Source organism: Mya arenaria, chromosome 8, assembly GCF_026914265.1.
Source record: "Mya arenaria isolate MELC-2E11 chromosome 8, ASM2691426v1".
Lineage (NCBI taxonomy): Eukaryota > Metazoa > Mollusca > Bivalvia > Myida > Myidae > Mya > Mya arenaria.
This window is the reverse complement of record NC_069129.1, coordinates 32,955,854-32,971,621: the sequence shown is the minus strand read 5'-3', so window position 1 is coordinate 32,971,621 and position 15,768 is coordinate 32,955,854. Positions and strand designations below refer to the sequence as shown.

Here is a 15,768-nt window from a genome sequence, read left to right as displayed (position 1 = left end):
GTACTTATATAGGACCAGGCATTACCTGTACTTATATAGGACCAGGCATTACCTGTACTTATATAGGACAAGGCATTACCTGTACTTATATAGAAAAAGGCATTACCTGTACTTATATAGGACCTGGCATTAGCTGTTCTGATAGAGGACCGGGCATAACCTGTACTTATAGGACCAGGTATTTTCTGTACTTATACAGGACCTGGTATTACCTGTACTTATAGATATTACCTCTATTTATACAAAACTAGGCATAACCTTTCCTGGTTAGAGTTTTGACATAACATAGGACCAGGTAGAGAATGGTTTTTACCTTTACTGGTGAGAGTTTTGATATGGTCCACCAGCTTTTTGGCAGCTACCTCAGCCTTCCATCTCCGCTCTCTTTCTGTTTCCAGCTCCTGCATGATATCCTGAAATGTAAAATTTATTTGCTCATTGTTTCAAGCTTGGTTGCCATTTCTTAAATGGATGATGGTGCACGGAAGATGGTCCATGGTTGATGGTGTATGGTTGATGGTCCATGGTTGATGATGCATGGTTGAGGGTGCATGCAGTTGATATATGGTAAATTAGGCTGAAGTTGTAATAGCAGATTAGAATTAGTTCCCTAGGGGTTTCTTTTCAATTATTTAAGGATAATGAGAAAGTGACCAGGCTTTGAACATCTTATGTTCCAAAGTCTAGGATGGTTAATGAGATATGTTATTTCTTTTAAGTTTCTTTGATGTTTAATCAGTTAAGTAAGTTAAGAAGCATCAACATCAAAGAATACAAACATAATAATTGCTCTTTTTTCTTGGTATAAAAACCAACTCTAGTCCACATGAGAAAGTCCCCTGCTGATATTATCAAATCAAGATAAGTCCTTCAACTAATGGACTCATTAACTATAGGTAGCTACATTGACAACTTTCCAAAATGAAATAATAGACATCTTTATATTTCTAGCTTCTTTAACCCTTTACTTCATAGATACGCAATTTTACTTATCTATCCATAGCTTCATAGATACGGATCTTAACGTTTTATCGATAGCTTCATAGATACGTAATTCTAAGTATTCGTAATGTAGGGGCATTTATTTTCATACCTGATGCTTGTTTGTTTGCTATAAATTCATATTCATGAAGTATAAACATTGATAAATACAATGCACTAACAAAAAAACTATGTTACTATTTAAAGAATTTCAGAAAATCGCGAAATAAGGTCACTGGTATCAAAGATGCGTAAAACGTTGACTGCGCAGGTTTGTGGGCATTCCTGTCTCGTTTTCCTCGTGGAAATTTACACAATACTGCAAGTTATAATTAACTACCAATAAAACAACTATATTTTATTGATCACACGCCTGACGTCACAGGTCATGGTTCGGATTATCGTGTCAAAATGTCGGCCATGTTGGATAAACAAAAAATCGTCTGGCTTGTATAAACAAAGGCCATAAATCATTATATGGGACATATGTGTCACTTCTGTTTCGCTAATCCGGTCATAAAAATGCGCAACTGCTTCTACAAATTGAAAGTAAGTACAAATGTGTTATAAAATAATGACTATCCCTATTGTTAAACTGTGACATGACCCAATTTAACATCGATAAGCTGTTGAAACACGTGTTTTAGAATACACAAGAATGCAATGTCGAACTAATTTCTGCCCTTGTGTTAACTGAAGTTATTCAGTTTAAAACAACATTCTTAAATAATGTCATTTATATTTCAGTGATTGTCTGAAGAATCGGAACATTCTGGCTTCGATTAAAATGAGTTTGAGTACGACGTCGAGATGGTGAATTCAGACCTCGGCGTCACGAGGATACGAGAAATGAGGATTTTTACAATACGTGGATATGCAATAAACGATATAAATTTAGTAAACAACAACATGTAGGCCTCATTTAGTAGTTGAAAAATAACTTTATTTGTTCATTGTAGTGTTTAATAACCGAAAGTTATACGTACTGTGACTGTTGTTCCAACTTTTTTTTCTTCTTCTGTTTCATATGTATAAATATAACGTGCTTCTTTGTTGTGAATTATTTTTTAATTCTGTCCATCTTTGTTTCAATTCAGGTTGCAATAAATGAATTATAAAAATATGTTATTTATATAATATTTTGTGTTATGTTTGATAAATAAAAGTGAAATAAAAATTAATTTTCATCAAATTTGACATATTTTTCTGTTTATTGATGAATATCATGCAAAAATAATTTAGATAACAAAATAAAATTTATGTGACTGGATTGGAAATTTAATTCTCTATAAACTTTACATCGATGACTTATTGATTAAACCAAAAGAAATAATAAGAAAATAGGTTTGAGGGTTAAAATTCCAATAATAAGTAATGAATTGCGGGATTGATGTCATTATCGGGGTATGAACGCAATTGGGTTGGTCAAAGTATGTGTGGAGTCCTTACGGACTCCACACACTTTGACCAGCCCTACTGCGTTCATACACTGATATTGACATCAATCCCACAATTTATTCCTCAATTAACCTGGTTTAATTGGAAGACAAATATTAAGTTAACCTCTAGTTTGTCGTTTTTATGAATTTCAATTATTAATAACTTTGATGATACTGTTCAAATCATGGTAAAACTTATGTGTATGTATATCTACGGTACTGAATGTAAGTTTTATTATCTTCAGTCGATTTGTTATATAGTAATGACTCTAAAAATACAAATTTAATCTTTTTTCAATAATTGAAGAACAATAACTCCAACTTAATATTCTAACACAAGTGAAACTTGCCTTAAAGTACAATAAATATACACACTTCTTACAAGATGCATTAATTTCTATATATCTATCAGCTACATATCAATGGCTCTAGATAGACAAGCTTTTTTATCAATTACAGGGCAATAATCTTGTGTATCTGATCTCATGCTGGCACTTATCACTCTATACAATCCAAGTAATCCATCCATCATTGATACCAAACATTGCTACTGAAATGTTTCATTTTTGGGTTACAAAATCATTTGAAAATGTGAAGTTTGAAAATTTAGAAAATTTCTCTGAGAGCTTTCTTATACAGGCATTATGTTATTTAAGGAACACAATGTCATTAATAAACTTGCTATATAATTGTAATAAAATTTTGTCCCATTATCTCCCTTGAAAATATCATATCATAATACAGTGAAAACTCACTAAACCGGACAAGGTCCGGACCGGGGAAAATTTCCGGTTTAGTGAGGATTCCGGTTTAGTGAGGATTTGATGTACGGAGTAAGTTTACTCAAAATATTAAAAATATTAACTGAGTTAACCTTAAGGGAAGTTGAAAATTGGAATAAAATAAAAACACACAAAGATAACATTTATTTTACATCAATGATGGTTCAAGTAACTTGAAATAATGCATAGAATATACATGTATATTCATTTATATATCAATGTACATTACAGATACAGTTTATATCATTGTACATGTACATTGTACATGTATCTTTACGCTTCTAGTGTGATACATAATGTTCATAATATCGCCCACTGTTGATTTCCCGATGCCAAAGCGCTCAGCTGAGAATCTGAAATAAATCGAATGAAACATTTTAATGCAGTGTAAAAGCGAAATTTAAACTGAAATTGAAAATAAACAGCAAATTCAAAGATTTCATACAGTAAACATACCTTGATTGTAGGCTTAGGGATTTTCTCAGAATCTCTAATGAGATTCATTTTGTCCTCTAGGGACAGTTCAATTCTTCGACGTTTAGACGGAGGTTGAGACATGATTAAAGCACATGCAAAAGTGATAAACATAATTCTGCGTTTTTATAATCATCTTTTTTCCGAGTCTAAAAAAATAAAACAACTCGCGTAATTTAATGCTTGTTAAGTATGTTTGATAGTTTAATTAACGCACCGCTCTAATTTGATTCACTCATAGAAGTCTTTAGATAAAACAACCCTCCAAAATGATCACTTAATAACCGTTTCTAGTTCTTTATTTTCTGCAACAAACAAATTAATGTCTCTATCAATTTTTCTTTTCACAAGTTTGATTAACGTTTGATTATCGCGCGGCAGTCAATCCACAGCGGAATCATCATTATCGATTATCGAGTTATCACAACATCAAAGGTGCAATATTTAACGACGCACCGGCTGTCAAAACAAAGTGACAAAGTGACACGCGAATCGCGAATTCCTAATACACAAAATCATTTTGACATGTTTGAACAAATAAACGTCCGGTTTTGCGAGGTAAAATTACGTTGACAACTAACAAATTTTCTCGATTTTTGTCCGGTATCCGGAATTCCGAGGTTCCGGTTTTGTGGGGATTATTTTACATTAAAAAGTATAAGGGAAAAATCGGGACTCTGAAAAAAGTCCGGTATCCCGAGGATTCCGGTTTTGTGGAGATCCGGTTTAGCGAGGTTCCACTGTAGTAGGGTCATTTGGTGTTATTCAAAAATGTCATCCATGAAAGAAAAATGTAATGGTTAATCAATATTCATTAAAAATAAAAATAATCTTGACATTAATATCTAAAATGCATTAACACATCTTTGCATATTAAGGACGGAATGGCTTAAAAAATTACCTTAAACACGCTGCATTTAAAATTCATTCATATCGTTCTTTAAATGGCAAAGTATTGGGTCAAGACAGATAAATATAAGCTTTTCTAATAAATACTGGAAATCCATAAATCAGATGAGTTGCTTCTAAGGATCGTCCATCATTTTTCAAGAAAAGGTTACCATGACCTGACCTCTGACCTACTGACCCTAAAAATCAAAAGCACTCATCAACTGACCATATCCAATGTTCATACCAAGTTTGAAGATGCTATAACAAGTTGTTTACCAGTTACAAAAAAATTAAGATACAAAGAGATGTGGGACGACATACACAGAAAAGTAATTCCTATTAGAACAATAACTGGTGTAACCACACTGATGTCGCTGAAACCTTGTTCCTCACACATTATACAGCGAATGTAAGTTCCAATAATCATCTGTCTAGTTAATGCATAGAAATGACTGTCTACGCCCAATTTAAGCTTCTTTATTAATAAAAGGCAATAACTCTTTTGTTACTGCTCCAATCCAGACAAACATGAGCCTGCACTTCCAAACAATGGTTGTTTACATATCATTTAAGTTCTTGTAATATCTTTCTTCTAGTTTAATAGAAAAATAGCTCCAGTCTATTGTGGATAGTTGGTGGAAGTGGTTTAAGACACTGAACTAGCATGCAAGAGCACCAGGGTTCAAATCCAGGTTTAGCACTCTCAAAAGTTTTGAAATTCCTTCTGGTATTTCCCACCTCACCAGAATAGTAAAAGCTGCCTCTCAACTCAGAAAGTGAGTGCAGGAAAGCAGAAAACCACTAACTGCTGACTTGTTACACAGCCAGGACGGCTTCCGCTGGAAAAGGGGGACACTTCTGAAGGGCATTTAAGTTTCAAACAGTATTGCCATCTGAAGTACTACAAGGTTAAATGCCTAAATGAACTAGGCTCCAAATAGGCAAATGAAAAAAAATACCCTGAAATAAATAAGTAAATCAGGACAGAACCTTCAAGTTATTCAACTTCTGGAGAAGAGCTTTAATCCTCTTCAAGGGGAACCAGACACATGCTTTGCTAGGGACCTAGTGGGCAACCTGGTAGTACCCCAACAGTCAAGTATTTAAATACCTTAAATACCTTCCAAAATACAGCCAGGCGTTGTGATGACCAGCAGAAACCTATTGGGCAAAAGGCAGCAATTGCAGTTGAGAATTGAAAGGTGGACAAAAAAATGAAGATAAAAGAAAAATAGAAATAGCTTTGGCTGAACAAAGTTTTTTCCATGAATAAAAGGGCATAACTTTTATGTAACCCATGAAACCAATCCTGACTAAGCTTTCTAGAGCACCAGACCATTATAGTTATACACATTTTGTGTAAGTTGAATTCATTTCTGCCAATTAGTTACAAAGTTATTGCTCCTGATGGACACCTGTTAGCTTTTTCATAATTCAATGGGCAATAACTCCAGTTACCAACCCAAACCAGATAGCACTATGCACTATGATTATACACACTCCAAATTTATTTCAGTCATTTAGCTACAATACAAATGGCAAAGGAAGGATTGAAAATCATTTTTTTTTTAAATTGATTTATATGAAAGGGCATTTTTCATGTTACTGACCCAATCTCGGAAAATATTGCGCGAGTTCTATTGCTACTAACACTTCAAACAAGTTTCATTAATTTCTTTCAGTAGTTATATATACAAAGTAATGGCTCAAAATGGGCGGATGAATAACACAAAAATCTATATTCCGCAGCCGAAAGTTTCGGCAAGAGATAATATCAGAAGGTTAAAGAATAATGGAATGTCAAAGTAATACAAGACATTAGTGAACCAGTAGACACCTCATACCACTATCTGTATTGGCTATCAATGTTATTCCTATAAAAAGCTAATTTACAGACCTCCATTTGACACAAAGAGAATCTCATAAAATGCTTTCTTTATGAATTCAATTGATAAAACTGTTTCCTTATTGCTCTGATGGCTGCATGATTTACCATCAACAAACTTGACAATAATTTTTTTCTATTTGTATGGGTTTTGTTTATTTGTTTTCCTTTTGGACATACACCACTCTCATCTCCAAGAAGTAGATACCTTATCTGTATATTTTGTCCCAAGACTGAAGACTTAATTTACTGTTATCTGAAGCTTGATTTGCATTCAACCATATGAATTGTTGTTCCACTGATGTCATCTGGAACCTGTTTTTCCTTCACCCCTATGCCTTGTTGTTCCACTGATGTCATCTGGAATCTGTTTTGCTTTCAGCCCTATGCCTTGTTGTTCAACTGATGTCATCTGGAAACTGTTTTGCCTTCACCCCTATGCCTTGTTGTTCCACTGATGTCATCTGGAATCTGTTTTGCCTTCACCCCTATGCCTTGTTGTTCCACTGATGTCACATGAAACCTGTTTTGCCTTCACCCCTATGCCCTGTTGTTCCACTGATGTCATCTGGAATCTGTTTTGCTTTCAGCCCTATGCCTTGTTGTTCAACTGATGTCATCTGGAACCTGTTTTGCCTTCACCCCTATGCCTTGTTGTTCCACTGATGTCATCTGGAATCTGTTTTGCCTTCACCCCTATGCCTTGTTGTTCCACTGATGTCATCTTGATCCTGTTTTGCCTTCACCCCTATACCTTGTTGTTCCACTGATGTCACATGAAACCTGTTTTGCCTTCACCCCTATACCTTGTTGTTCCACTGATGTCACATGGAACCTGTTTTGCCTTCACCCCTATGCCTTGTTGTTCCACTAATGTCACCTGGAAACTGTTTTGCCTTCACCCCTATGCCTTGTTGTTCCACTAATGTCACATGAAACCTGTTTTGCCTTCACCCCTATGCCCTGTTGTTCAACTGAATGTCATCTGGAATCTGTTTTGCCATCACCCCTATGCCTTGTTGTCTGATGTCATCTGGAATCTGTTTTGCCTTCACCACTATGTCCTGTTGTTCCACTGATGTCATCTGGAATCTGTTTTGCCTTCATCGCTATACCCTGTTGTTCAACTGATGTCATCTTAAACCTGTTATGCCATCACCCCTATGCCTTGTTGTTCAACTGATGTCATCTGGAACCTGTTTTGCCATCACCCCTATGCCCTTTTGTTCAACTGATGTCATCTGGAACCTGTTTTGCCATCACCTCTATGCCCTGCTGTTCAACTGATGTCATCTGGAACTTGTTTTGCCATCACCTATATGCCCTGTTATTCAACTGATGTCATCTGGAACCTGTTTTGCCTTTACCTCTTTGCCCTATTATTAAACTGATGTCATCCTTGTTTTGCCTTGATCTCTTTGCCCTGTTATTCAACTGATGTCATCTGGAACCTGTTTTGCCTTCACCCTTTTGCCCTGTTATTCAACTGATGTCATCTGGAACTTGTTTTGCCTTCACCCTTTTGCCCTGTTATTCAACTGATGTCATCTGGAACTTGTTTTGCCTTCACCCTTTTGCCCTGTTATTCAACTGATGTCATCTGGAACTTGTTTTGCCTTCACCCTTTTGCCCTGTTATTCAACTGATGTCATCTGGAACTTGTTTTACCTTCACCCCTATGTCCTGTTATTCAACTCATGTCAACTGTAACTTGTTTTGCCTTCAACCCTTTGCCCTGTTATTCAACTGATGTCATCTGGAACTTGTTTTGCCTTCACCCCTATTGTCACGTAATGCTACTGTTCACTTAACTTGTTGGAAGTCTTTAAGCTATTAAACAACAACCGTTCGAATGTTAGTTCTTTATTGTTCAACGTTCTTTCTAAGTATAATAATCAGTATATAATACAGCATGACATTTAAGGTAATCCCACATCCTAACTGCCGTCCATTAAGGACCCAAGGCCGCGTTCCTTGCCTTTCCTAACCCAACTGTCTTCACATCGAAAATCGTCTCTCTTAAGTACTACTTTTTTGTATAAATATGACAGCTTTACAACCCGAGGAATACACGTTTTTGTAATTAACATGACCATTTTGTACATTTGTACCAGGTCAGCTGTCAACCACATCCATATTCAAATGACAATCAAATATGCCCTACATTACTAAACATACAGTATGTAGACACATATCCATTTAATTAAATCTTAATTATATCTTAACTATAACGTTTTTTAACGTATTACGTCACACTATGCCCTGTTATTCGACCGATGTCATCTGGAACTTGTTTTGCCTTCACCCCTATGCCTTGTTGTTGAACTGATGTCATCTGGAACCTGTTTTGCCTTCACGTCTTTTCCCTGTTATTTAACTGATGTCATCTGGAACCTGTTTTGCCTTCACCCCTATGCCCTGTTATTCAACTGAATGTCATCTGGAACCTGTTTTGCCTTCACGTCTTTGCCCTGTTATTCAACTGATGTCATCTGGAACCTGTTTTGCCTTCACCCCTATGCCTTGTTGTTGAACTGATGTCATCTGGAACCTGTTTTGCCTTCACCCCTATGCCTTGTTGTTGAACTAATGTCATCTGGAACCTGTTTTGCCTTCACCCCTATGCCTTGTTGTTGAACTAATGTCATCTGGATCCTGTTTTGCCTTCACCCCTATGCCTTGTTGTTGAACTGATGTCATCTGGAACCTGTTTTGCCTTCACCCCTATGCCTTGTTGTTGAACTGATGTCATCTGGAACCTGTTTTGCCTTCACCCCTATGCCTTGTTGTTGAACTGATGTCATCTGGAACCTGTTTTGCCTTCACCCCTATGCCCTGTTATTCAACTGATGTCATCTGGAACCTGTTTTGCCTTCACCCCTATGCCTTGTTATTCAACTGATGTCATCTGGAACCTGTTTTGCCTTCACCCCTATGCCCTGTTATTCAACTGATGTCATCTGGAACCTGTTTTGCCTTCACCCCTATGCCCTGTTATTCAACTGATGTCATCTGGAACCTGTTTTGCCTTCACCCCTATGCCTTGTTATTCAACTGATGTCATCTGGAACCTGTTTTGCCTTCACCCCTATGCCTTGTTGTTGAACTGATGTCATCTGGAACCTGTTTTGCCTTCACCCCTATGCCCTGTTATTCAACTGATGTCATCTGGAACCTGTTTTGCCTACACCCCTATGTCCTGTTATTCAACTGATGTCATCTGGAACCTGTTTTGCCTTCACCCCTATGCCCTGTTATTCCACTGATGTCATCTGGAACCTGTTTTGCCTTCACCCCTATGCCCTGTTATTCAACTGATGTCATCTGGAACCTGTTTTGCCTTCACCCCTATGCCCTGTTATTCAACTGATGTCATCTGGAACCTGTTTTGCCTTCACCCCTATGCCCTGTTATTCAACTGATGTCATCTGGAACCTGTTTTGCCTTCACCCCTATGCCTTGTTGTTGAACTGATGTCATCTGGAACCTGTTTTGCCTTCACCCCTATGCCCTGTTATTCAACTGATGTCATCTGGAACCTGTTTTGCCTTCACCCCTATGCCCTGTTATTCAACTGATGTCATCTGGAACCTGTTTTGCCTACACCCCTATGCCCTGTTATTCCACTGATGTCATCTGGAACCTGTTTTGCCTTCACCCCTATGTCCTGTTATTCAACTGATGTCATCTGGAACCTGTTTTGCCTTCACCCCTATGCCCTGTTATTCAACTGATGTCATCTGGAACCTGTTTTGCCTTCACCCCTATGCCCTGTTATTCAACTGATGTCATCTGGAACCTGTTTTGCTATCACCCCTATGCCCTGTTATTCAACTGATGTCATCTGGAACCTGTTTTGCCTTCACCCCTATGCCCTGTTATTCAACTGATGTCATCTGGAACCTGTTTTGCCTACACCCCTATGCCCTGTTATTCAACTGATGTCATCTGGAACCTGTTTTGCCTACACCCCTATGCCCTGTTATTCAACTGATGTCATCTGGAACCTGTTTTGCCTTCACCCCTATGCCCTGTTATTCAACTGATGTCATCTGGAACCTGTTTTGCCTTCACCCCTATGCCCTGTTATTCAACTGATGTCATCTGGAACCTGTTTTGCCTACACCCCTATGCCCTGTTATTCAACTGATGTCATCTGGAACCTGTTTTGCCTTCACCCCTATGCCCTGTTATTCAACTGATGTCATCTGGAACCTGTTTTGCCTTCACCCCTATGCCCTGTTATTCAACTGATGTCATCTGGATCCTGTTTTGCCTACACCCCTATGTCCTGTTATTCAACTGATGTCATCTGGAACCTGTTTTGCCTTCACCCCTATGTCCTGTTATTCAACTGATGTCATCTGGAACCTGTTTTGCCTTCACCCCTATGCCCTGTTATTCAACTGATGTCATCTGGAACCTGTTTTGCCTTCACCCCTATGCCCTGTTATTCAACTGATGTCATCTGGAACCTGTTTTGCTATCACCCCTATGCCCTGTTATTCAACTGATGTCATCTGGAACCTGTTTTGCCTTCACCCCTATGCCCTGTTATTCAACTGATGTCATCTGGAACCTGTTTTGCCTTCACCCCTATGCCCTGTTGTTGAACTGATGTCATCTGGATCCTGTTTTGCCTACACCCCTATGTCCTGTTATTCAACTGATGTCATCTGGAACCTGTTTTGCCTTCACCCCTATGCCTTGTTGTTCCACTGATGTCATCTGGAACCTGTTTTGCCTACACCCCTATGTCTTGTTATTCAACTGATGTCATCTGGAACCTGTTTTGCCTACACCCCTATGCCCTGTTGTTCCACTGATGTCATCTGGATCCTGTTTTGCCTTCACCCCTATGCCTTGTTGTTCAACTGATGTCATCTGGAACCTGTTTTGCCTACACCCCTATGCCTTGTTGTTCCACTGATGTCATCTGGAACCTGTTTTGCCTACACCCCTATGTCTTGTTATTCAACTGATGTCATCTGGAACCTGTTTTGCCTACACCCCTATGCCTTGTTGTTCCACTGATGTCATCTGGATCCTGTTTTGCCTTCACCCCTATGCCTTGTTATTCAACTGATGTCATCTGGAACCTGTTTTGCCTACACCCCTATGCCTTGTTGTTCCACTGATGTCATCTGGAACCTGTTTTGCCTTCACCCCTATGCCTTGTTGTTCCACTGATGTCATCTGGATCCTGTTTTGCCTTCACCCCTATGCCTTGTTGTTCCACTGATGTCATCTGGAACCTGTTTTGCCTACACCCCTATGCCTTGTTGTTCCACTGATGTCATCTGGAACCTGTTTTGCCTACACCCCTATGCCCTGTTATTCAACTGATGTCATCTGGAACCTGTTTTGCCTTCACCCCTATGCCTTGTTGTTCCACTGATGTCATCTGGATCCTGTTTTGCCTACACCCCTATGTCCTGTTGTTAAATTTATAAAAACAATGGAGACTACTGGGACAGGCCTAGTTACAGGTTAATAAAGATTTTATTTAATGGCACAAGGATCAACGCCAATCAAAAAACAAACAAGAGACAAGGTACTTCTAGAAACCAAACATTACACCACTAAAAAAAATATCATCATTGGTAAATAAACGGGTAACCTCACTTGCACTGTCAATGAAAACTATAGGTGAGAACTCACTGCAGGGTTTAAACAGTTTTTGAGCCCTCAACCACACACTTGTTCCAACACTTATTTACAAAGTGTTAAGGTCAGATGTTCACAAAACAATACAGGCACAAAAAACAAGACATCACAAACTTGACACTAGAAACCTACAAGGGACTTGCAATTTAACAGCAATATCAATTTGAAGGTCTTCCCTGACTTCTGCATTATATCTGTGGAGAAAAAATTGTACAGTTGTCAGGCATCAACAATTAATGAAATTGTCTTCTAACGCTTCAAGCTAATAATTGCTAATATTATAATCTAAAAATATAACATAATCAAGTCATTCAAATGACAAATTTTGAACTAGTTATGTCTACAGTTTAAAGCTTAGAAGAGTAATTGTTTTTAAATCAACTCTATCACAAAAAAAACCTGCAGTGACAGAAAAATCAACAACAGTTAATTATTAATAGATAGTAAATATGATTCGTAACAGCAGATTATTACAATATAAAGTGTGGCAAATCATTAGGAGTGTTAAACTGACAGCTGGAACCCTTCAACAACTGTTGATATATGCTCATATAAAATATCATCTTTAAAGTCCACAATTTTGAAATGCTTTTCTAAGTTGTGTAAAAACAAAAGATATAGAATGATTGGTTGATTGACATTATCATGTGATACTAAGTTATGAATAAAGGTTTAAATATCCATCAGCTTTGTATGAATCCTTCTGAGTAAGTGGATACATTATCTATTTTTTTATTGACTGTACTAATGTGGGCTTGCTCCTCACTAAAACCAGGTTGTTTTTTATATACTTATTAATACTTTTCTGCAATTTTGGTATCAAAAAGGAAAATAATCATAATATAAGTGTGTTAAGATGCATTTATGTGAAAATTATTTTTGGTGCCAAACATGAGCGACTCCCTTTAAACCAATTTATAAGAAACCGTTTAACTTCACCCTAGATGGTGTTACATAATTAATACTCTAAAACAGTTTCCTGACCAAGCTGTTAATGGTATTTTGATACGGCTTGGTGATTTTTTTTGGCTCCAAGGCTTCAGTAATAAAAAAAGGTTACCCTGACATTCCAGTAAGGCTCATACCAAAAGATTAAGGGAGAATCCAATAAGACATATTATGGGTAATTTGCTATCACCTCAGATTAAGTAAGAACTGTATCAAGATATACAGATAAGCCCAAAAGAGCATTTCTTCCTGAAACAAATCTCACTTTTTGCAGCGGAAATCTGTAATGCACAAGTCTGTGTCTAGCTTGATAGGAAATGTAACAATTGCAGTCAATCCCTTTATGTTTGAGATGCTTTCCTGGGCAAACAGAACTGACACTTACAATGTAAAGCACTTCAGACCAATCACAATGAAGAATGGCATAATCAACTTGAGTTCGGCCTTTAAGACGAATTCCATGTCGCAAATAAATAACACAGAAATGAATTACATCGCTGCAATATGGAAAGTAATTGAACGAGACAAGATCCGTCAGCAGTTGAGACACATACAGTTCCTGACAATTATCTTCATTGTTAACAGGCAGTTTCCTATAATGCAGAAATGTTTTACAAAATTTATTAATGGCTCGGAATCTGCATGTACTGAATTACCAATTGTTATTGGTATTAAATTCAAATTCAAATTATAATTCTTATAATTGTTTTTATTATTATTATTATTATTATTATTATTATTATTATTATTATTATTATTATTATTATTATCTTCATTACGATCCTCCTCCTCCTTCTCCTCCTCCTCCTCCTCATTATCACCACCATCTCATCATCATCATCATCATCATCATCATCATCATCATCATCATTATTATAATTATTATAAAAGTTATTATTAATAATGTATTAAATAAATAATCTCCATATGGATATACAGAATAAACCAAATCATTATCATTTTTCATTCATATAATTATTTACAATTATTTAATAATTTAATGTTTTCTCCCTTTTCATAACATATTTGCATTGGAATGATCTCTTTGGAAGCAAACGCACACACTCTCAATCTCCAAAAACCATGTTAGATGAGGCTTACATTTTTTTTCCAGGGGTAAGATTTCAAAAACATAACAATGACAAAGTCAGGCTTGATGACATGGCAAAAAGGCTTTATTCGTACACTCGTTTCAGAAAAGCTGGCCCAAGGGGATTTTGACATAAGCACAGAGGATTTTCAACTGTCAAATAAATGTGTAAAAAAACATGTCTCTTATACATGCAATATTTCTGAAAGGCTTCCTAAGGGATTTTGCTCAGAAAACAAAGGGTTTTTTCCCTCAACCAGGGGGATTTTCTGATATAACGTCTATGCTCTGGCGCACATTTCTTTTGTCCCTTCTACTTTTGTCATTTTATTTTAACTTTAGCCTTTATTTTTAACTGAAACACACTGCATTTAGTAAATATGATGTCAGACAATATATTGTTCAAAATAATCTAGTCTACACACTTCCCAATCACACATATAAAAAAAATCTGTATAATATTCACCTCCTTCTGGGAGACCTCGTGATGGATCAAAAATCAAGGGGATAATTGATAATTGTATGCTTTTATAATGGCAATATCAAAATCATGCTTTATGGCAATGGTAAAATCATTCCTTATGGCAATGGTAAAATAATGCTTTATGGTAATGGAAAAATTCATGCTTTATGGTAATGGCAAAAATGGTGAAATCATGGTTTATGACAATGGCATAATCATGCTTTATGGCAATGGCATAATCATGCTTTATGGCAATGGCAAGATCATGCTTTATGGCAATTGCAAGATCATGCTTTTGGCATGCAGGATCACGCTTAAAGGCGATGGCATAATCATACTTTATGACAATGGCATAATCATGCTTTATGGCAATGGCAAGATCATGCTTTATGGCAATGGCAAGATCATGCTTAATGGCAATGGTAAATTCATGCCTTATGGCAATGGCAAATCAAGCTTTATGGCAATGGTTAAATTATGCATTATGGCAATGGTAAAATCATGCTTTATGGCAATGAAAAAAATCAAGCTTTATGACATAATCATACTTTATGACAATGGCAATTTCATGCTTTATGGCAATCACAAGATCATGCTTTATGGCAATGGCAAGATCATGCTTAACGGCAATGGTAAAATCATGCCTTATGGCAATGGCAAAACCATGCTTTATGGCAATGGTTGAATTATGCTTTTTGGCAATGGTAAAATCATGCTTTATGGTAATGGAAAAATCTATGCTTTATGGCATTATCATACTTTATGACAATGGCATTATCATGCTTTATGGCAATTGCAAGATCATGCTTTATGGCAAAGGAAAAATAATGCTTTATGGCAATGGCAAGATCATGCTTTGCTTTATATGACAATGGTAAAATCATGCTTTATAGCAATGGTAAAATTATGCTTTACGGCAATGGCATTATCTCTTTTTATGGCAATGACAGGATCACGCTTTATTGCAAGATTATGCTTTATGCCAATTGCATAATCATGCATGCTTTATGGCAATGGCAAAATCATGCTTTATGGCAATGTCAAGATCATGCTTTAAGACAATGGCAAGATCATGCTGGCAATAGCATTATAATTCTGATTGACAATTGCAAAGCTCTTAAGATAAAAGAAATTAATGGGTTTATAAT

At 36.8% G+C, this 15,768-nt stretch overlaps 1 protein-coding gene across 1 annotated transcript in view; it reads right to left on the bottom strand.

Annotated features, from left to right (window-relative positions):
• Positions 1–15,768, bottom strand: part of LOC128243570 (leucine-rich repeat and coiled-coil domain-containing protein 1-like) — a 183,808-nt gene that overhangs the window by 89,858 nt on the left and 78,182 nt on the right. Inside the window, exon 11 of the mRNA XM_052961418.1 lies at positions 314–413. Coding sequence (XP_052817378.1) covers positions 314–413 — 100 coding nt within the window. The remainder of the gene's footprint in view (positions 1–313; positions 414–15,768) is intronic.